At 40.1% G+C, this 23,596-nt stretch overlaps 1 protein-coding gene across 14 annotated transcripts in view; it reads right to left on the bottom strand.

Moving 5' to 3' along the window:
* SMAD1 (SMAD family member 1) overlaps window positions 1-23,596 on the bottom strand; it is a 105,792-nt gene that overhangs the window by 29,736 nt on the left and 52,460 nt on the right. For 12 of the 14 annotated variants that reach the window (XM_035022975.1, XM_035022974.1, XM_035022973.1 and 9 more), the window contains 5 exons: window positions 18,055-18,312; window positions 15,472-15,588; window positions 12,261-12,482; window positions 6,359-6,615; window positions 3,002-3,296 (listed from right to left, as the gene is read on the bottom strand). In XM_035022975.1, coding sequence (XP_034878866.1) covers window positions 3,153-3,296; window positions 6,359-6,615; window positions 12,261-12,482; window positions 15,472-15,588; window positions 18,055-18,312 — 998 coding nt within the window. In that variant the 3' untranslated portion in view covers window positions 3,002-3,152. Of the gene's footprint in view, window positions 1-1,920; window positions 3,297-6,358; window positions 6,616-12,260; window positions 12,483-15,471; window positions 15,589-18,054; window positions 18,313-23,596 lie in introns of those variants that run through there. The other 2 variants (XM_035022971.1, XM_035022983.1) reach the window with 2 other exon arrangements.

Here is a 23,596-nt window from a genome sequence, read left to right on the forward strand (position 1 = left end):
TGCCCCAAAATGATCCTTTTTTTAAAAAAAAGATTTATTTGAGAGAGAGAGAGAGACAGCACTAGAGAGAGAGCGAGTGAGCATAAGCAGGGGGAATGGCAGGCAGAGGCAGAAGTAGGCTTCCCTCTGAGCAGGGAGCCCAATGTGGGACTCGATCCCAGGGCCCTGGGATCATGACCTGAGCCGAAGGCAGACGCTTAAATGACTGAGCCACCCAGGTGCCCCAGAAATGATCTTTACAAAAGTATGTTCATACTGTATCACATAAACCACACACTCTTGCAGGCTGACAAAAACTCAAACTACATGAAGCAAAAGAGGGATTATCCACAAAGACTCTGGTGTCCCAGGAAAACCAAGAGCAGGAATGTGGGAGCAGTTGGTTCAAGTCCTACACCCCACAACCTGGATGCCCAGCCCATACAGGGCCAATCCCAAGGTTTACTGTAGCTTCAGCCAGGCACAGGATAACCCTTCCTTACTTCCAGCCCCAGAAGTCCCAAAGAGAGAGGTCCCTACCTGGACCATCGAACAGTGGCCAGAGGGATTGTATGATAAATCCCACAGAAAGCCTGTGGGTTGGAGGCATGTCTTTAGAAACTGGTGGGCAGATGCTGGGGTGTCCCAAGCAGCAGGTATCTGTCACACATACTTTTACTTACACTGTTCTCTTGCCCAGAAGCTTCTCCAACGATCAAAATGTTTTCCATCCTTCAAAGCTCCACCTTAAATACTTTTTCCGTAAAACCTCTATTGATCTCTACTCACCCAAGTCTGAACTGTATCTTCCTGCCTTTGTGCTCCTCTGTGCTTTTCATTCTGCCTTATTTTATAGTAAATTTTTATGTCTGCAAACTAACAAGAGAAAAGGATGGCAATTACGTTTCCAAGGTATTTTCACACTTTTTTCTTCCAAGAGAGCTTCACCTCCACTTTGTGATAAGGAAACATTATCTCCTTTTTACAGGTAAGGAAACAGAGGCTCACAAACGTTAAGTGACCCAGCAGACATGCATAAGCGTGTGTTATAATACAAGTATTCTCTCCAAGGCTTTGTCCACTTGCACCACGATGTTTTTGGAGACAGCAGGATGCAGTAGAAATTTCTGTGTGGTCATTGTTTGGGGAATCAAATAGGGCTGGTAAACAACTGTGGGAAAGATGTATAAAAATACAAAGGAGAGGGGCGCCTGGGTGGCTCAGTCAGTTAAGCGTCTGCTTTTGGCTCAGGTCATGATCCCAGGGTCCTGGGATCGAGCCCCACATCGGGCTCCATGCTCAGCGGGAAGCCTGCTTCTCCCTCTCCCACTCCCCCTGCTTGTGTTCCCTCTCTTGCTGTCAAATAAATAAATAAAATCTTTAAAAATAAAATAAAAATACAAAGGAGAAAGGGTGGCATCATTTTGGCCGGGGAAGACTCTAAGTCTCCTCCAGCCTGCATCCTTCCAGGGCAGACTGTTGGGGCGAGGGTGGGGGATGGGAGAGTGGCTGCGGCATTCCCGTCATTCCCGCGGTAAGCAGATGGGCAGGTGAGCCCCGTCTTGTGGCGGTTTTAGTTCTCATTCTTTCCCAATATTACACTTGCTTTCTTGTGTGAGGTTTAGATATTGGAACTTTTGGTTGACTGAGGGCTGTCCATCAATAATTGCTTGTGCTGCAATTCCTCACATAAATTTATACATTTAGGTCTAAAATTCCAAATTTTGCTAGTTTTTTCTTAATTTCCAAAGTTCCACATGTCCTTTCTTTTCCAATTTAAAGGGAGTCTGCTCTCTTCACGATTCGGTTTCCCTGTCTCTGTGTTAGTAATTTAGTTTGTTAACGTCTGGCAAGGAATATTTGAGAAAAATCTCTCAAAAGAGTAGTAAATCTTATTATTCCTAAAATCTAGTGTGTGAATTCAGGAAGGAAACAACAAAGTTTTAATCAAAGTAAGCAATAATGACAGGTTTATTTAAAATTTCCAGTAGAGAAAACCCACTAGTTTCGGAATAAAAGTACTCAATGTACGAGAGCGTTAAGTGAATATAAAAGATTAGCAGAAGAAAAATAAAACCAAACATAGTACAAAAAAATTTAAAAAGTTTGAAATGGATTTAAACAGGGATGTTCTTTAAATCCTCCAAATATTTAACAGTTACTAGGTTTGGCAAACAATTCACTTGAAAATTAAAGCCTATTTCTGTAAACTCCATAAAAACTGCTTAGTTACATTCAAGCACTCCATACAATTGGTATTGAAACATACAGGCAGTCGATTTCAGAGTAGCAGGAATTACTCATTTGCTCTCACAGTTACATGAATTAAACCAGCTGCATAACTGCTTTTGGAGAGGAAGGGATAGAAGACACGAGAAAGAAAAAAAAAAAAAGAAGAAGAAGTAGGATAAAATCTCTAAAAAATGGAAACACAGCAAAATTCAGACATCAGTTTGTTTCTTGAAAGCAACAAACTGACTCTTTACAGTATATTCTACATTTGCAGTTGTCATTTCCCTCTCCCCCACCCCCCTCAAATGCTCCTAAATCCACTAGTCTAATCAATTCTTAACTTCCAAATAGTCTGTACATATATATTTAGCAAAGAGCATATGCCTAACATTATTCTGACAGCAGTATGGTCAGCATACAATTTTAGAAAGATTACTATGTATATCATCAAGATTAAACTTTACTTAAAAAACAAAAACCGTTACTAAACAAATAGTTTTAAAATATTATGAAAACCCATGAAAAGAAGACTCAACATGGGTTCTAAACCTGATAAAAACACACTTCAGAGAGACTATTAATGCTAAACTTTTGCCAAACGATGACCTTAAAGTGCCAAACACAAAAGAATCTCTTAGGATCGTTTCTCCAATAGATAATTTGTCCCTGGCTTGGCCATCTCTCCTTTAACTATACACGAAGTCCTGCTAAAGGTATGCATTTTAGTTGATTTTACCATAAAATGTTACAATGTAAACTGAACAGGTTCTTGATATCGACAGTATGTTACCAAGGTTTTTTTATTTCTGAATCCAACGGTTGGTCACAGAGGTCAAGTATTATCAAGGCTCCTTGGTCAGTTCTCGATCGTGTCTGACTCATCCATCCTTCAAGTACATGCAAGGCTCAAGAGTTTTCAAGAGGCAGAAGCCTGAGGCCATTTAAGACACAGATGAAATAGGATTGTGAGGTGAACCCATCTGAGTAAGAACTTTATCCAGCCACTGGAGCGGGCCATGCAGGTGGATCTCAATCCAGCAGGGGGTGCTAGTAACATCCTGGCGGTGGTATTCTGCTCCCCAACCCTAGAAGACACACTGGAGGTCATTTAACTTGCTTAACTCCGTGGTTAAACTTTTAAGTAAGAAGAGTTCTCATAACCAGACATGCTGATTAAAGATACGGATGCTTTCCATAAGACAGATGCTTGTACACACACACACACACACACACACAATTTGGCAGGCAATTTCAGGGGATGGGTGTGTTCAAGGGTCCCTAAAGCCCCTCCATACATTCCAGGTTAAGAGGTACTGGTCTTGGGGAATGAATTTTCATATACATTATAAGGCTGTTTTAACGAAGGCACTTTTTAACTTTCATTTTCATTTCCCACTGTTACTGACAGGGTTGGAACAGATATTAAATTCTCATTTTATCACCAAGAAAACAAGGAAAAAGCTATGTTAGACAAACTGACATTCTGCTTCTCCCCCACTCAGTCACTGGTGGTCCTCCTATCAACACAAGAGCTCTTGATCTTTCAATCTCGAAGCAAACTGAGAGAAGCACATACATATCCAAAAAGCTATTACTGACACCTCATCATGGCTTTGAATCAATAGATTCCACCATACACTTGTACAAGAAGGTAGCTTGCCAGACATCTTCAGTATGACTGAACTGGGACACCAAAGTTGCATGAGAGAAAGGCAATCTTGCAATTGCAAAGATCAAAAAAACTCATTGGTGTGGTGGGCAATGGAATATAAGCTCTGATAAACCCTTGTTTCACGAGGGATGTCAGAGAAGGTTGGGTACTACTTCTCTCTGATACCCACCTACTCCAGGAATTTCAAGAAACACATACAAATATCAGAACCTCCAGCTAAAAGCTGTGAGACATGAACTGCCTATGTATATGCACCCATGCATTCCTGCATCTATCAGTACATTGCTAACTTGAAAGGTTTGTGTGCATGTTTCCTCCATTTGATAGGGAGTTCTTTGAAGGGACCAGATCTTACTTATCTGATCTCAAACATCTAGCACAGTGATTGGCACAAAGCAGAAGCCTTAGAGATACTTGTTCAGCTAAACTGACTTGGATTTTTCAGATATATGGGGAGTTTAGTGTGCAAATAATTTATAAAATGTGTGCTTTAAAGTCCAAAATGATTGTCTTCAAAATAGCACAAGATTGGCTATTAATATGAGTAAAATGTTCTGTATCATTTCTCTAAGATGCTAAGTGTGACAAGGGCAAGGTATGCAATCCTTATGATAAAAAAGAACAATACTGTACAAACACTATACAATTTTTTTTGTTGCAAACGTATGATAAGCAGCTGCCCTTTATCAGGTCGGCAGGAGTTTTAAAACAAAATTTGCTGACCCTTAACTCCAAATCCAGCTTCCCAGCTATGTTCATTATATCTTATATTATCCCCCATTCCACTATATATCACATTATTTTATGATTAAATACATACTAGGGTATTAGCATTGTGAACCTAGAGAATGAGGTGCTTTTTCAATCTTTGCATTAATTCTCTGGAAGAGTGCTAAAAATATTTGCTGAATGAATGAAATCTAATAATACATTTTTAATGCATGTCCTTATATCACACTTTTTATTAGTGTAAAGTTTGTTTTTACTTGTGTAAAAGTGAATAATTAAAATTTAAAGTAGAGTCGTAAATTCTTCTTGAGTGGTCCTTCAGTAATAGTAGACTACCACACTTCCCATCTCCATCCACCCATTTTAAACATGATGATCATGAGGATTAGCAAAGGATCCCTGTGCCTTAATCGCACAGTTAAAATGGCAGCTAAAACTAGAACCTGGGTCTCTTGACTCTTAACAGGTATTCTTTCCTCCATGCCAGTAAAACAACAAACAAAAAGAACTGCTGGCAAGTTACTGTCCTCATTTTAAAATTCATTTTAGCCAAAATGCAAAGTCAAAAATTAAACAGTGACTGTCAGTTGTGGATGAGTAAGATCTCTGTAGTCTCACAGGTATATAGAGTATTGGTCAACCTCTTTAAAGGGTAAAAAAAAAAAAAAAAACCTTTAAGACTACAAAGGGACCAGACCAGCCACACACAACTGTTGAATAATGTTTTAAGAAAACATTAAGAGAACAGAGTCAAAATCTGCTAATATGAGTCAAAGAAGTAAGAAAAAAATGATACGCAGGGAAAGGTATCTTTGATCTAAAGGATGTTTAACAAAGGAAGGTTCCAAAATTACCCTCTGTAACACACACATTACAAAACAGGTTTAACAACAAGTTAGGTGAGCTTCTGAAGAGAGGACATAAAAGGTGACTGCCTCACCCAAATATATAATTAGTTCTGTTTCTTGAGGTAACAGAGGATGAAAATTTATCTTTGAGAATTCAGAGACAAGTCAGTCACTAGCGTAAGTTACAACGTAAGTTACAACTCATGAAATCTAATCAGATATTTAATTTTTTTACATTTCAATGACATCTTAAAATTTTTTATTTCTCAGAGGCAAAAGAGAAGGCAGAAAAGAGGTTATTGTGAGTAATGTCTTTAACCTTCTCCATCCCCAACCCTAACAATAATCTTAGAAGTAAGGCATCTACTAATCTGTGGGCAAGGGTCTTATTAATTTTTGAATTATAAGAAAATGATTTTTACTGAAAACATTAAAAAAAACCTGACCAATCAAAAATAAACCCCAGTGTGATGAATTTTTATTTACAAAAAGGTCACCTGTTTATTGTTGAAACAAAAGCAACAAATGTTACCATCACAAAGGTACTAAAAACACAGAATGAAAAGGTAGGGAGGGTGGGTTTACTGAATTGATCTCTTAAGAAAATGATGCATTTAAATTATACATGTTAAATATATAACAAAATATTTTCTTATGGTTCTACGATAGTTAAAACAGTGCTTATTCAAATAGGAAAAAGTTATTCAAGCCTCCTACACTGTTGACATTTAATACACACTCCTATAATTCTAATTATATCCTCATAATAACGGACATCCTTACTAAAGTTCAAAAATGCCTCGGTAATAAGTTGGCTTCTACGGACACATATCAAGAAGATACAGATTTGTACACTGAGGGGAAGTGCAGCAAGTGTGTCGAATCGGAGCTCACTTACCTTTACAAAGCTCATGCGGATGGTGCACATTTTAGTGAGCTCATAGACTGTCTCGAAGCCATGGTTCACAGACTGTGCCAATAACTGAGCGAATTCTTGGTTATTAAAAATTTTCAAACTACACCCACTAGGGATCTTGCAAACAGTAGTGGGGTGAAATCCATGATGGTAGTTGCAGTTCCGACTTTGCACAAAGATGCTGCTGTCGCTGAGGCATTCGGCATACACTTCCCCTCCAACATAGTAAAGATGCACTCCTGTAGGAAGACAACACATGCAATGTCTTCATTATCATTTTTCTCAGCCAAAAAGCATCTGTGTATCTTCAAGATACGAATTTGCATGGATTTAAACTTTGGCTAACTAGACAGATACTCTCCAAATCTTGCACAACTGATAAAATCTTAGTTAACCCTATTAGGTCATACCATGTTCTTTCGTTAACACGTATGTCTAAGAGGCGTCTAGGAAATAACAAAGAAAGGAGGGTCAAGACAAGTAAAAGAACTAGAAAACCAGAGGTGGAGGAAGTGGTGCTGAGAGCTAGAAGATGTAAGGTCCAGGGGAAAATAATTATAAAAATAATTCATACTGTGTGCAATCTGACCTCCCCGAACTACCATCTGCTCCAAACTTCTTCCTGTGACATCTTAGAGTGCCAGGAGTGTAGGAAATTGATCCTACCCAGTCTTTAAAGAAAGGAAAGTAGGAGGAGGGGGGCTCTCTGACAAAGCCCTGCACCATTAAGGGAGATTATTATAGGCCATGCAGCGAACAGAGTCACATCCCATGTGGCTTTAAACAGTCTACTGTGCAGGTAACTCTGGCATATGCCTCAGCCAATGCTACAACTATGGTCTCCAATCCAATCCAAAAAATTATGTGTTGTGTTTACATGTACACACAATGGCTAAGACTTCTGTAACAATTAAATAGCTGCTGGAACAGAAGCCCACCTTCCTGCCTGATGTCGAGAAAACAATTTAAGAGACAGAGTGTGTGTGTGTGTTGAGTTTTTTCCTGATTATAAAAATGAGGAATTTTCATTGTGAACATTTAAAAAGTAAAACAAAGGGGCGCCTGGGTGGCTCAGTCGGTTAAGCGACTGTCTTCGGCTCAGGTCATGATCCTGGAGTCCCGGGATCGAGTCCCGCATCGGGCTCCCTGCTTGGCGGGGGGTCTGCTTCTCCCTCTGACCCTCCCCCCTCTCGTGCTCTCTTTCATTCTCTCTCAAATAAATAAAATCTTTAAAAAAAATAAATAAAAAGTAAAACAAAATATAAAGAAGCAGAAAATATCATCACTTGTTCAGTGACACAGAGGCAAGAACTGTTAATAGTTGGACACACTGGATTACAGGTTTTGAGTATCACTAAACTTTCTCTGCAAACATTTAAAATATCTACACGATATATGGATACAACAATTTACTTTAGCAATTCTCCCAATACTGGACCATAGCGTTGATACTAATTTTCTGTTATAACAATGCCAGTATAAATGTCTCTGGATTATTTTTGATAATATCCTTGGGAGAGGTTCCTGGAAGTTAAATCACTGGATCGAAGGCTCTTGACTCACTTTGCCAAACGACTTTCCAGAATGCTTGTATCAACTTACACCCTACCAGCAGTGTATGAGTGCTTTTCTCGTTTTGCCTGGGCCAGGACTGAGTAAGTTTAAGACAAAAACAAATAAATTAAAATAAATTACAGCTGAAAAACAATATTGTTTTAATTTGCATGTGAGACTGGATATGCTCTCATATGTTTATTAGCCATCTGTTTCTCTTATGAACTTACTGTTCATATTTCTTACCTATTTATCCCACTGGGGTTCTAGTATTTTTATTGTTTTTTTATGAGCTATGTGTAAGCTATAAATAATTTATTTCCTATTTGTTTCCCCATCAGTCCTTTGTATTTTTAATCTACAGAAGTTTGAAAGCTTTGAATAGTCAAATCTCTTGTGATCTTTTCTACTGCTTTTTATGCTTAGAAAATTTCTACCTCTTTGATCAAATGTATTTTCTTCTAGCTTAATAGCTTACCATTAAAAACAAAAAACAACAAAACTCAATTCATTAATCTATTTGCATATATGAAATGAGGTCAGGGTTTCTCCCTATAGCCTCACCTAAAAGCTAACTTTGTTACTGCAGGACCACTAGAAGACTACGGATTTGTTATGCTTCACTTAACATACATTAATTTTGAAATACAATATAGTCTGAGTTTAATTTCTTCTACCATTTTGTCTAAACCTGATTTAATTGTAGTTTTCATAATATTTAACCTAACATCAAGATTTTTTTCTTTATTCTTCCATTAAAAAATTTAGCTATTTTCACTTGTTTATCCTGCCAGGTAATATCAGAACACATTTTCCCACTTTCAAAAAAATAACACATTGTGATTCTGGCATGGGTTGTTTTAAACCATAAACTGAAATTAGGAAGAACACACATCCTTAAAATATTCTCATGATATTAAGCTTTCTCTTTAAGGAACACTGCTTATTTATATACCTAAATTTTCTTTCTCTCAGTAAAATTTGGTTTTCTTTATATAATTCTCATGTATTGCTGATTCAGATTATTTCCAAAAAATTACATTTTCTGTTACTATTGGAAATGTGATTTCCCCCTCCACTATATTTTCTAACCGGTTATTGCCAGATTAAATAAAACTGGCATATAGTTTCTAAAAATAAATTCTTTAGAAGTTTCTAGATAAACCACCATAACTTTTGAATAAACACAAGGACCATAAATATTAGCAGGTCAGTATTATTTATGTCAGTAATACTAACATGGGTGAAGGAGGAAAGGCACTCATACACAGACTTATGGTGCAAGTGGAAAGTAATAAAAGCTTTCTGGAAAGTAATCTGGCATAATATATCAAGAGCTTTAGACCTACTAATTTCACTCCAAGAATCTATCCCAAGAATATTATCAATTAGTTAATCACATCATCTGCAATATTGATAATTTTGGCTTACTTCCATTATCGATAACTCTACATTTGAATACATTAGTCAAGGCATCTGGAACAATTTTAAATAACTGCATTCCCAGAATCCTTATTTTCTTCCTATTTTTTGTTTTTTTAAAGTAGGCTCCACGCTTGGCATGGAGCCCAATGTGGGGCTTGAACTCACCCTGAGATCAAGACCTGAGCTGAGATCAAGAGTCAGATGCTTAACCAACTGAGCCACCCACGCGCCCCTCTTCCTAATTTTTATAGAAATGTTCCAGAGTGCAATGGCTTTTTATTTATTTATTTATTTTATTTTTTATTTTTTTAAAGATTTTATTTATTTATTTGAGACAGAGAGAATGAGAGACAGAGAGCATGAGGGGGGGAGGGTCAGAGAGAGAGGCAGACTCCCTACTGAGCAGGGAGCCCGATGCGGGACTCGATCCCGGGACTCCAGGATCATGACCTGAGCCGAAGGCAGTCGCTTAACCAACTGAGCCACCCAGGCGCCCCCCTCAGAGTGCAATGGCTAGTACTTTGGGGTAATGGTCAACTTCAGAACTTAGGGAAAAATATATCCCTCCATCCCAAATGTATGCAAAATTGTGTTTATGTACAATTTACAGGGTTTACAGATCATAGATCTCTATGTTACGAACCTAGGTTCTAGCATTTCATCATCAAATGTGGAGGTTAGGGTTTATTTTTTCTCCCTTAATCATATAAAGGAACTATCTATTAATTCCTGTTTTAGGCTTTTTTTTTTTTTAAGGATCAAGTGTTGTATCTCAAATGCCTTTTAAGCATTTATTAAATAACCACTTAATCTAGTCCACTATTCTAAATTTTATAGGTCATTTAAAAAAAATGTTTACCATAGAAATAATTTCAAACTTACAGAAATAGAACAGCCAAGAAAAATGGAACAAAGAACACTCATATAACCACTATCCTGATTCATCTACTGTGACAAGTTTGATCATTTGCACCTCCTTCCCCTCTATGCTTTTACACACACCCTCATATATATTCATATATACACATCCACACATATATACATGTATATGCATAGATCTATATATATTCTGACCCAGGATTTTTTTTAGATGGACAGATCTCTCTACTTATCTACATATTTGTGTGTATATACATAAGCGTGTGCATTTCCTAAGACTAGGGATGTTCTCTTACATAGCCACAGGACAGTCAGCAAAGCCAGCGCATGTACCATTGATGTAATAGTCTTACCTAATCTATAACTCGTGCTCTAACTCTACCTGCTGACCCCAGTAAGGCCCTCTGTGGTATTTTTTCCCCTTTCTGGGACAGATCATTACACAGCTTATTGTAATGTGGGTCAATGGGTCAGCTTATTACACAGCTGTCATAGCTCTTTAATCTCTTTTAATGTGGAACATTTGCACACCTTTGTCTTCTGACGTTGATATTTTGGAAGAATACAGTTCCTCCTCACCCTTTTTAATAGAATTTTGAGTTTGTCTGAAGTTTCCCCACTGATGAGATTCAGACTGGCATTCTCGACTGGAAGTCTGCATAGGTGATGTTACTTCCTTCTCAGAGCATCATATCCGGTGGTATATGACATCCATCTGTCTCTCACTGGTGATAATTTTGATCTCCCAGTCAAGATGCTGTCCAATGTCTCCACTGTATGATTACTGATTTTTATTCTCCCTTGTAACTAAGAGGCAGTCTGTGAGGAGACACTGCAAGACCATGCAAATATCCTGATTCTCGCAAAAAATTGTTTAGCATCCACTGAGGATTCCCGACTGATGGCTGCAAAATGATGACTTTCCAACTCTAGCACTCACTCTACATTTCCCAACCAGCCTTCCTCATTCATTCCTTTATCCATTTATTATTGGCATGGACTTACAAAATTACTATTGTTTTTCAGTGGTTTAAAATCCATAGCTGCACTTAATTATCTTGGTGCTCAAACCGTCCCAGAATTGGCCTGGGAAGCCCCTCCAAGTTGGCTCCTGTGACATTCCCTCATCATTTTCATAAGCGTGTCTTCACTGTCTGATGTGACTCTCTCAGTGGGAAATGGTGTTAGAGAGGATGGGCCGAGCACCAGATGTGCTTACTGCTCCTGGGTGTCTTTGCTTGTTGGCCCTTTCAGCAGACAGATCACAAACCACATGCATGTTTGAGCACACCTGCATACGCACATGCACGCACACACACACATCCACGAGAACATAAACATGCATATACATATTATTAAATCATCATTTCACCCTGATACCTCCACAGGGTTTATCTTTTGCCCTCCTCCACACCTGCATGTTTCTTATTCCACAGTGAACAGCCAGGCTCTCAGCAACATCCACACACTCAGTCATTTGCTTCATCTTCTATCTCAAAGTTCCCTATTTTATTCATATTGCTACCAGATAATCAAGCCCACTAAAAAGGGTTCAGGATTTGTCTGCAAGCACTCTACGCTACCTGGCCTGGCCTGGAGATTCATAGCCGAACACTGTATTCATAAGTTATTCTGGACTGGTTCTTTCTTTTTCCCCGTGAGTTACGGTACTCGTTTCAAACACATTCGGTTTACTTGTTTCAACTTGCGTTTAGTTTTAGGTTGTAAGTCACTTTCTAACAGCTGCTTTTATCCTGCAGCAAAACGTAAGCTAGAGCAGTGCTCCCCAGATCACTATTTCAGCTAATTAATACCAACTCCGATGAGGCGGCAGACCACGAAAACTGCTGATTGGGAAGTGAGCAACGTCCTGCTGATAGAAACTGAAAGAATATTTACCGACTGGAGCCAGTGTTTCCTACCTGGTGTTTGCTATACGAATCTGCTCTAGGAACAACTAAGTGGGTTCTAGGGGAACAGGGACACAAGAGACAAACATTTGAAAGAGGTTCGAGCGCAAACTCACCTTTTCCAATGTGCCGCCTGGTGTTTTCAATAGTGGAATTCCGGTTAACGTTGGAGAGCAGCCCAAGGCAGAAACGGTTCTTATTGTTGGAAGGATCGGTGAAACCATCCACCAACACACTTGTGGAGGAGGCGTGGAACGCTTCACCCACACGATTATTGAGCTCATAGTAGACAATAGAGCACCAGTGTTTTGGTTCCTCATAAGCAACCGCCTGAACATCTGTAAGAAAGAAAAGCTTATAGTCAACCTCGGTTAGTGCCTCGGGCTCTCAAAAACTGAAACTGTGTTGTAAAATTGGCTCAGGATCGTGGAATGAAGATATGGAAAAGCAAGGGCCATTATAACGTATACGGTTTCTCTATGACATCCAAAACAGGTCCTCCTTACTAAGTGTGACATTCCCCTTTAATTGGAAAATAATTTTCCCCAATTACTATCAGATCACCAAAACGCCAGCTAAGCAAGCATACCAAGAGCACTTGCTGAACACTCGCAATATGCTACTCGCTCCCCACCACAGACGCTGGCTCCCCATCTAAAGAAATACAAGTGGCAAGTGAAAAACCAATGGGAAGAGCACAATAGAGGACAGGAAATGTGCCAAAGGTGCTGGCAGAAAAAGGGTGACTTTCAACAAAGCCTTCACAGGCCTAGGCTTTTTTCAAAGCAATGAAAATCAGTTTCTAATGATTGATAAGCAGTTCCCTTACTTCACATTCAGCTGCCAATAACGATCACAGCCGCAGCTCGGCTCCAGTCCTCAAACGCAGGAAGAAATCTTGCCAGCTGGCCACTTTTACAGAATGAATCATATCTCGCTCATCCAGATTTCATGCTAACTTCCTTATATTTGCTTTAAGTCATGCAGAGCAGGTGTGTTTTGTCTCTCCATTCCCAGAATGGGCCAACAATGGAAATTACCCAACTTTACTGACAGGATGCAGCTTGTTAAGTCAAATCTCTTAAGACTAACAAATCTCCAAACAGAACATGCTTCTAAACATTTGCAACGAAAAGGTTCTAAAGATAAGTTCCTTCTGTAGTAAAACCTCTTATACCACTGCTTTAGAGATTCCAGGAATACAAACCACGTATGCCCAGTATGCCAATACGTAATGATCTGAGGTTTACGAGGTCCTGAGCGTACAGTCGTAAAAAGAGAAAGAATATCCGCATTAGAAGCATAAGCTGTAACTGCTTAGGAAGAAGTACTTCTGTGTTCTTAACATCAACCTCCACGGATATCCCGATGCACTTAATTTTAGCATTCGGTAAAGAAAACAAAGAAAACGATCATTAAAAAAAATCCACGCATATGTTAGCCGCTCTATACACTTAAGCACGTGAGCCCAATACAGGCGTACGCTATCTTCTCTGCTGAGCAACGATCCCAGGTCAGCTTGCTGTATTTCAAAGTGCAAAATTTTAGTGATTTACCTAGCGCTAAATCTTAAAAGAAGGCTGCGACATCATTAGAGAAGGCTTTTATAAGCTATTGGGATTGTTCAAGATACTATTCGTTTAGGTGGGAGGATGACACATTTTTTCCTGTAAGAGACCAGAAAGATTTTGTGGGCCATCTGGTCTCCACTCCAACTATTCAATTGTGCCCTAGCAGTGCTAAAGCTGCCACAGATCATATGTAATGGACGTAGCTGTGCTCCCGTAAAAATTTATTTACAAAAACAGGCAGCAGGCTGAATTGGTCTGCGGGCTGTAGTGTGCTGACTCCTGCCTTAGGAAAACCAGCAAAGGTAAAACAGTAACAGAAAGGCCAACACTCCTTCCTCATGAAGATATTAACTGTAAACCTATTCTAATGGGGAAATTTCAAAAAGCTCTTTAAAGGAAAAATTTTATAGCAACTGAAAGGCCTATTTCCTGACAGCAGACATTTTAGGCTTAACCACGATCGCCACAGGGTCCACCCGCTCCTCACTGGACAGCGGTGCTGTGCCCATCCTCTCCTGCTGTCCTGTTCCCGAAATACAAACTCCAAAGATGGGCGAGACAGGAGAGGTTTTTTTTTTTTCCTCAACCAACATTTTTTTTTTGGTTGATAATTATGTTTGGGAGGTTGTTCAAGAGATTATGAGGAACCATAAAATACAGAGCCAGTAGGACAGATGTAAAAATATTTTACAGATTAAGAAGTTGTACATTCCAATTTACTACACTGCACATCTAAGAAAGGTTCTTTAAGTTTACCATCAGGTTTTAAGAACTTAAAAAAATGTAAGCAACTCTGATAAAGACTGAGGTACCTCCCATTTTAATAAAAAAGTAGTAAGAATGAAATGAGACATACACCTAGTAATGAGATTGCACTGTAACTTCAATTTGTATTGAGAAATGGTCCATGCCACGGGGCACCAGGGTGGCACCTTCTTCCACGAGAGGCTGTTTGGGAGCAGTTTTCTTCAACAACATGGTCATGACCTCCTAAGGTGCTCAGGGACTCTCCCAACAATCACTGACCCGAGTTCTCTGCTCGGCTGGGCCCACACCACTTGCCAGTGCAGAACGATGGCGTTCTCCCCTCAGTCACTGCCGGCGGCATGGTGGTATGACAGGGCTGGAAACACACCCACTCTCTACCAGAAAGGGAAAGAAATGCTCCATCCTGCTTAGAGGTGCTGCTTATGCTCTTCCAGGTGAGAAGAGGAAAAACATGTGCCTCCGTCCCTTTTTGTAACGAGGTTAGAAACAAATAAATATAGCAAGAAAGAAACAAATGTTCTATTAGTTTGTTCCAGCTGCAGCTGTATATGGATGAGGGCTGGAAAATAATGGTATTGATGAATATCAACAAAAGAATCTTTGGAAAGCCTTGTTATATGAACTTCTAATTTTGGAAATCACCAATGACAACTCCACTTTAGTAATGTTATGCTCATTGTTTCTTACTACTACCCCTCTGTCCTTCACTTAAAAATATTCTTTTATCACCAATTCAAAATCATCAAGTATTGTGCTCTCAACAGAAGACTGCACAATTGTACCTAGGCCTTCATTAGTTAAGTCAGTGTGTTTGTTCTTCATAGGAAAGATCTATTTGTAATCCAAAAAGTTCTATCTAGCTTCTCTTATTGAGCTCTTTCTCCAACAGCTATCTTTTTACAGACTAATAAACATTTGTGAGAGAAAGTAACGTTTGGACAGATAAACTTCAGACACTAAAAAGGGAATACACAGCAATGCATTTTACCTCCTCTGTTGATTTCTGAGGGCAGGGAGGGTGCCATCATATTTGTGTCCATTGGCTGAGAGCCATCCTGGGTCATGGGGTCTTCGGGAGGCAGGTAAGCAGGCGGGGGCGTATCAGCTACAAAGTTTAAAGAAAATGATGTCTTTCTCCTTAAATAAACACACACACTTAAAACATATATTGTGTGAAACTGAGACTGAATTGCCCATTTCAACTCCCCCATCAGAAAATGGCTCCTACAGACACTGAACTGGGTATACACTTTCTACAAGTGCCTAACTAACACCTCATGATCTGGTACAACTGTAGTCAAAGTCCAGTGGGAGGAAAAGCACTCTCTGCCAGTTCCAGGAGCCTATCCGGGCTCGTGCTCTCTTTGAATAATCAGAAGAGCATTTAAACACACTTCCATACAATCCACTTTGAGAGGACCTCTGCGTTTCAGTTTCACTGGTGGATGGCAAAGCTACATAGGATTTCTTAAGAAAAAGAGCTTCAGGGTCTCTTCCATTAAACTCATAGGCTCTTAGGAATTTACCAACTGACTTTCATTACAGCCAATTTGCTGACTTCGACTGTTAATTTCTCCTGACTTCAAGCACTCTGTTAGGACTACCTTCTCCCTGCCTACTTTAATAATCACTAGTTTTAAAACCCCTAGTAGCAGAATAATAATCAGTTTATCACAGCTATTTTCTATTTCAGAATTTACGCATGTTCTTCTAGAAAGCTCAGAGCCAGCTGGCCATAAGAGGCAAAGAGCATGACTTTTGAAACAAAGAACACTAATATGGGTCTTGTGTTTTCTTAAATAAAATAAGGGGTTATGGGTTGCCCACAAATAGTCCTTTGTGATCAAAAAGCAAGTCCCTCACTGGCTTTCGGGAGCCCATCTCGCACACCTGACAGGGCAGGGAACAAAGCTTTACCTTAGGGAACCATGAACAACCCGGAGGAGTAGCCGAGATCACTCAGGGCAACTGTGGAATACAAATGGTCAATACTGCTGCTCCTTTAACAGCTTTTCAGAGATTTCCAAGACTGAGTCTCCAGCTGACTCACAACCCAGGAACTCCCACCGTCCAGCTGCCAGCAAGCAAGGACTCACAGCACAAAGACTGGACTATGGGGACCTTATCTGGATGCCTCTGCACCCTTTCTCCGGCTTCTTTTAATTCAGCACCTTCCCCTGCAGCTGTTAACACTGACTCTGCTTTACTTCCAGCCAGGAATGAAGACAACGAGCATCACGCCTCTGAGACCAAATCCAGTAAATTTCTGCAAATGACCTGGTGAAAATTGCATCAGCAACCAATGGCATCAGCACCACTGGGAGAGACCACCAGAGGGCGATGGGTAATACTCTGCTATTCCCGCAAGTGCCTCCTCCCACCCCTGGCCGCTTTCTCTTTTCCACGTTTCCTTTAAGTGGCCTGTAGCCTTAATCCCTCACAGCCGGGACAAAGTGTAAACTCGGGCAATAATCTTCCAGTTTTTCACTCTTGGGCCCACCCTGGCTTTGCCACTGCTCAAAAGCTTCTGAAACTCTCTCTTCACCACTTACCTGTTCATCAAACCCAACGGGTCTGGGAGAGAGTGGGGTGAATAGGAGATCACCAGATGATACTTAGTTTGACTTTTAAACTCATCTATATCCCTGCTGCCCTGCCTCATCCTCAACAGTTCTGGACTGAGAAACAAAACAATGCAAAATAAAAGGCTCAAAACCAAAAGAAGTCATAAATATGGAAATAAAAGACAACAGTATCAAGTGTGGACCACTTTTCAATTTTTGAGGACCTACCAGCACTGTTGTCAAATTCACATTTACTTAAAAACATTTCAAGTGGCTTAACAAACAGGCCTGCCCGCCCATTTTTCCCTTCTTGAAGTATTAATCAATGTTAAGTACATCTTTGTGTAGAGCATCCTTCTTGAAGTCTACTGGCAAGAAATTTGGTACTAATCATTTTTTGTGAGATGCTTGCTTACTAACGTATAATTTGAAAAATATAATGTCCTAATTAATCATTTATTTTTATAAACATTACACCATCAGTTAAATCTAAAAAAGGAGGATAATTGTTTTTGTCTTTGCTAAGTTAAACAAGCAGATGGTCTCCAGTACTTCTGCTGCATTTCCTTTGTTGCTAAAGTATGTTTCTTGGGATTACATCACCACTTAAATGAATTTAATTAAGTAGGGGGGTGTGAACCCTCAGGAAATATCTTTTCTGAGGTTGCACTTACAACAGGGGTTTTTTCCCCCCAGGTACAGCAATGTGTGCAACACATTATTTTTCTCTTTCTCGCTTTTATCAAGAGCAAAGACTGCAACAATTATGCCACTCCTGGAAGGATGCAACTGTTTCAAAACCCTTCCAAATCAAAACTTATTCAAGCTTCTGTGCCTGACAGATAAAACAGGACATTTGCTTGACCACAGCGGCATCCTGCATCTGAGAGCAGAGCGCCGTGTAGCAGAGCTGAAGAGCGCTCTGCGTGCAGGTGCACCCGGCCCCCCCCAACCCTTGCAGCAGCACCGTCTACCTGACCCGAACGTCGTGGAATGTTCCAACCCACCTGGCATCTGGAAAGGGCTTCCTGGGTCTGAGCTGGTGGGAGAGTGCGGGTAGGTACCACTGCTGCTTCCAGGAGAGTTGGGGTAGCTGCTACTGGGGGAGTGAGGGAACGGATGGCTGTTGGGTTGCTGGAAAGAATCCGGGAAGGTGGCGTTGAGGGGCATGTGAGGCTCATTTTGTCCTAAGTTACGGAACTGAGCTAACAGGCTGTGCTGAGGATTATATTCGCTGTGTCTTGGAACCAGCACTGGAGGAAGAACTGGAAAAAGGGAAAGAAAAGCGAGAGATAAATATGGAAATGATGACTATCTGTAATAACGTCACAATGAACCCTGCCCTGCTGCCAACTCAAAATCATCATTCAAGTGCAAAGCACCTTTCACTCAGGAATAAATGTGGTAACAAATGGTCTCTTTAGAACGGCTGCGACGTAGGCCCGAGACCTGCAGCACAAACTGCCCAAGGAAAGTAGGCAAAACACCTTCTATGTTAAAAATGTTAAGGCTGGTTAGCCTGGTGATATGTATTAAAGAGAGCACGTTCTGCATGGAGCACTGGGTGTTATACGCAAACAATGAATCATGGAACACTACATCAAAAACTAATGATGTAATGTATGGTGACTAACATAACAATAAAAAAAAAGGTTAAGGTTGCCCCATTCTTAATGTTTTCATTCACTAAAAACCGAAGCACAATTAAGAACATATACCACCGACGGTTCCACGCTCACAGCTCTGGTTGATAAGATATTACGTTGAAAGAGTTAATACTTACTGAATGGTATGGATTATTCACCACAAATGTTTTAAATTGACACATTAACTCACTTTAAAACAAAAGGAGGCACAGAAAATAAGATTGAGAGGATAAATACAGTGAGCAGCATAAAATCCAAATGCCAATGAAGGTAGTTAATTAGATAAAATATGATGTTTTGTGGGACAGACTTTATGTTGTGTCCAAGTAGTCACACTTCACAAAAAACCTTTTCCCTGAGGATATTAATGCATATAACCCACTTCTCAGTAATCCTCAGCACTACCTGACAGGCAAAGGAGAAAACGGGTTATACAATCCACATTTTGCTAATTGGATACTCAAAGTATAAAGCCAAAAACATACATACCATTAGAGAAGGAAAGAAAACAGCTCAAGTCATTCCTAAAAGCTCTGTATGGTAGGAACCTAAGGAGTTAATAATTAGCAGGGTCTGCAACCTCCAGAAACCTCTAGAGGCAAAGACACTATAAATAACTCTAAATAAGATGCTAATCGAAGTGAAGGCCTGGGTAACAAGCCCTAACTGGGTTAGATCCTCAACTTCCCACCACAGTCTCCAGATAGCTCCTCCCCAGGAACAAAGGCCCTCAGAACCCCTACTACTCTCATGGTCTTGGCTAGAAAAACCACCCATTTGGAAATCTGCATGGAGGAGAGGGGAGGAGATTTAAAATCTGCTACTGTTGTTGGGAGCTGGAACTCAGAATATATTCTCCCCAAGAAACAATATTTAGTGGCATTAGGGATTAAGTCGATTTTTGAGGGCTTTCCAGGGATCTATCTGTAACTTACACCATTTCTGCAGGAAAATGTGCCCTGAACACTTAGATTATCACTTACTCATGAGCTGGAGATTGTTTTTCTTTTAAGTAAAAATAGGTTCTTGAAGGTCTTAAATGGTCTCACAAGTTATATCTTAAATTGCAGATCTGTAGAAATAAATTCCCCACTAACTGATCCTTTAAAAAACGAATCTTTTTAGTATAATACATGTATTTCCTTTACTGCACAGTGATGGAATCTAGCCAAATTAAGTCATCAAAAGCTTAAATCCTCCTCCTACCTTTCAATAGTCACCTGAAATATAAACTATTTTGATGAAGAAAAATTCCTAATTGTCATAAAGGCTCCCCCAATGTCAACAGAAATCTATATTCCAAAATAAACAAAGGCTCTGAAATAGCACAATGCCTGTGAATTACCCATGCAATTAAAAACAGTCTTTTTGGGGCGCCTGGGTGGCTCAGTCGGTTAAGCGACTGCGTTCGGCTCAGGTCATGATCCTGGAGTCCCGGGATCGAGTCCCGCATCGGGCTCCCTGCTCGGCGGGGAGTCTGCTTCTCCCTCTGACCCTCCTCCCTCTCGTGCTCTCTGTCTCTCATTCTCTCTCTCGCAAATAAATAAGTAAAATCTTTAAAATAAAATAAAAAAATAAAAATAAAAAGTCTTTTTCTTTGAGCGGCTGCCGCTGGACTCCCTACTTCCCAGCTTGCCTCTCATGGTCATCTAGCGATAGTCTCAATTCTGATTAGGGCCTCTAAACCCTGCCCCCAAAATGCAGCACCAGATGACACCTGGAATCCATCCTCCATCTTGACCCTTCAAAGGACACCCCCCAAATACACATGCACACTCTACTTACTGGAGCCCCTGTTTCAGCGACTCCTATTGCCTATAATTTGAGAACTGGGAGTTTGCTTCTCATCGCTCACAGATGACAGTGGCAGGAGGAGGAGGCAATGTACACCTCGAGTTCGTGTTTGGCATGTGTGTTCCTGCAGCAACTCTGTTGTGTGCTGTGGTGGTCCGGCTCCGGGCGCAGTGCCGTCCTTAGTCCACGGCGCAGATGACATCATCAGCTTTTGCAGATGACCTGGGAATGAGCCACCAACTACAGCAAAGCACCACCCTACAGATAAGCTGGAGGAGAAAAATAACTTTTTCCTCACCTCTGATTAGTAAGATCAATTTTGCCACTGCCAACACAGGTACAAGTATCTTTATTATTTTTTTAAGTGGGCTCCACGCCCAACGTGGGGCTTGAACTCATGACCCTGAGATCAAGAGTCCCATGCTCTACAGGCTGAGCCAGCCTGGTGCCCCAGTACAAGTATCTTTTAATAAACTTTAAAAAAATGTATTGAGGTATCACAGATCTATAGTAAAATGCACACGTGTTCATATAAATGGAATAATATATACTCTTGAGTCTGGGTTCTTTGGTTCAACACTATGTCTGCAGGGGTCATCCAATGTTGTGTGTGGCATCTTATTATATGTATATTACGATTTGTTTACTCAGCCCCCCCATCTAACCTCCTTAAAGGATAATCAATTTCTTTTTATCCCCTGGTTTATCCTTCCTGTATTTCTTCTTGAAAAAGTTAAGCTGACAAATATGTGCTTTCTTTTGTCTTTACTACTAAACAGGAAAACAGCCTACTCTATATATTGTTTTGCACTTTGCTTTATTCACCTATATCCTACAATTAACTTACTAATTTAGAGAGATCTTCCTCATTTGTTTTTGCAGGTAATACAGCACCATAGTTTCTTCAGCCAATCTCCCATGTCCGCGCAGTTTACAATATTTTACCACTACACGTAACACTGTAATGAATAGCCCTATGCACACATATACTGCCGTATTGTTAAAGGAGTACCTTCTGGGTAAATCCCTAGAAGTGGCCATACTGGATGAAAATGAAGATACAACTTTGTTGTTGTCAAGCACCCCTTCATGGGGGTTGTGCCATTTCGCATTGCTACCATCCATGTGCGAGAGTGACTTTTCCCCCACAGCCCCTAGGACAGACTATTTTGTCAAGATTTTTTTTTTAAGGAATTTTTTTTCATTTTCTTTAAAGATTTTATTTATTTTAGACAGAGACAAAGAGTGGTGGGCAGGGGCAGAGAGAGAGAACCTATAGCAGACTCGTGCTGAGTGCGGAGCCCGAAGCGGGCCTTTACCCAATGACCCTGAGATCCTGACCTGAACCGAAACCACGAGTTGGACGCTTAACCGACTGAGCCATCCAGGTGCCCCAAGACTGGTCAATCTGATGGGTGAGAAATGGTATTTTGGTGCAATTTTAATGTATATTTCTCTTATGGTGAAAGTCGATCATCTTTTCATGTATTTCAGGGGGTATTTTAACATATGGCTTTGCAAATGGTCTGCTTGTGCCTTTTGCCCATTTTTTGGTCTTTTCATTTTTCATTAAAAAATATAAATAAATATATATTAGAGCTCTTAGCCTGTGCTATTTTATATGTTACAAATATCTTATCACAATTTGTCTTTGACTTTACTTATTTGAAAAAGCTTATTTTTTTTTGGTAATTGAATTTATCAAAATATTTTCCTTTATTGCATATGGGTCTTGAGTCACAGAAAGGCTTCTCCTACACCCAGATTATAAGGAGGAATTCACCCATGCATTCTTCCAGTGCATATAAAGTTTCCTATTTTACTTAGATCTCTGATCCATCTGTAGCTCAGTTTTATTTATACTATGAGGAACATATCTAATTTTATCTTTTCCCAAATGGTTGGCCAGTTGCCCCAACACCGTTTATTAAAAAGCCCATCTTTTCCTCAGTGATTGGATATACCACCTTTTTCATAAGGTTCCATATATGTTAGGGTCTATGTTTAGACATTCCATTCCATCCTATTCTAGTCGGTGCCCCACCACCACTGTGTTAATTATAGAGGCTTTATAGTATGTTTTAATAGCTGATATGGCTAGTCCCCCCTCACAGTTCCCTTTCAATGTTCTGCCTGCATGCTTACTCCTCCGTAACAACTTTAGCTATCACCTTGTCTACCTCCAGAAAAAAAGAGATTTTGGTACTTGTACTGGGGTCACAATATATTTATAAATTAACTTATCAGTAAGAATATCTTGATGTTCAGATGTCCCATTCAAAACCTAGGACGGTTTCTTCAAGTCTACTTTTGCACCTTTTAGGAACATTCCATAGTTCCTATCCGTGTTCATCTGCTCGGGCTGCCATAACAAAATACCACAGACTGGGTGGCTTACAAAACAGACATTTATTTACTCAACGTTCTGGTGGCTAGAAGTCTGAGCTCAAGGTGTTCGCAGGATGGTTTCTCCCGAGGCCTCTCTTCTTGGCTTGCAGAAGGCTATTTTCTTCCTGTGTGTCCTCACATTGCTTATTTCCCTGGTGTCTCTCTGTGTGCCCTAACCTCCACTTATTATTTTTTTTTTTTAAGATTTTATTTATTTATTTGCGAGAGAGACAATGAGAGACAGAGAGCATGAGAGGGAGGAGGGTCAGAGGGAGAAGCAGACTCCCCGCCGAGCAGGGAGCCCGATGCGGGACTCGATCCCAGGACTCCAGGATCATGACCTGAGCCGGCAGTCGCTTAACCAACTGAGCCACCCAGGTGCCCCCCCCTAATCTCCACTTATAAGGACAGATTGGATTAGGACCCACCCCAATGGCCTCACTTCAACTTTTTTTTTTTAATTTAAATTCAATTAGCCAACATATATTACATCATTAGTTTCAAATGTAGAGATCACTTTAACTTTTTAAAGGCCCTATTTCCAAATACAGTCATATTCTGAGGGACTTATGATAGGGCTTTGACATATAAATTGGGGGGGGGATGAACAATTCAATCTAGAACACTGCATTAGGTTTCATACATTTCTTATTACATTTACTCATATTTTATCTTTTCTGTTGCTACTTTAAATGGAGTTTTCTCTGCCACTGTATCTTCT

The sequence above is a fragment of the Mirounga leonina genome, unplaced genomic scaffold (genome assembly GCF_011800145.1).
Source record: "Mirounga leonina isolate KUSES-001 unplaced genomic scaffold, KU_Mleo_1.0 Mir_176, whole genome shotgun sequence".
NCBI lineage: Eukaryota > Metazoa > Chordata > Mammalia > Carnivora > Phocidae > Mirounga > Mirounga leonina.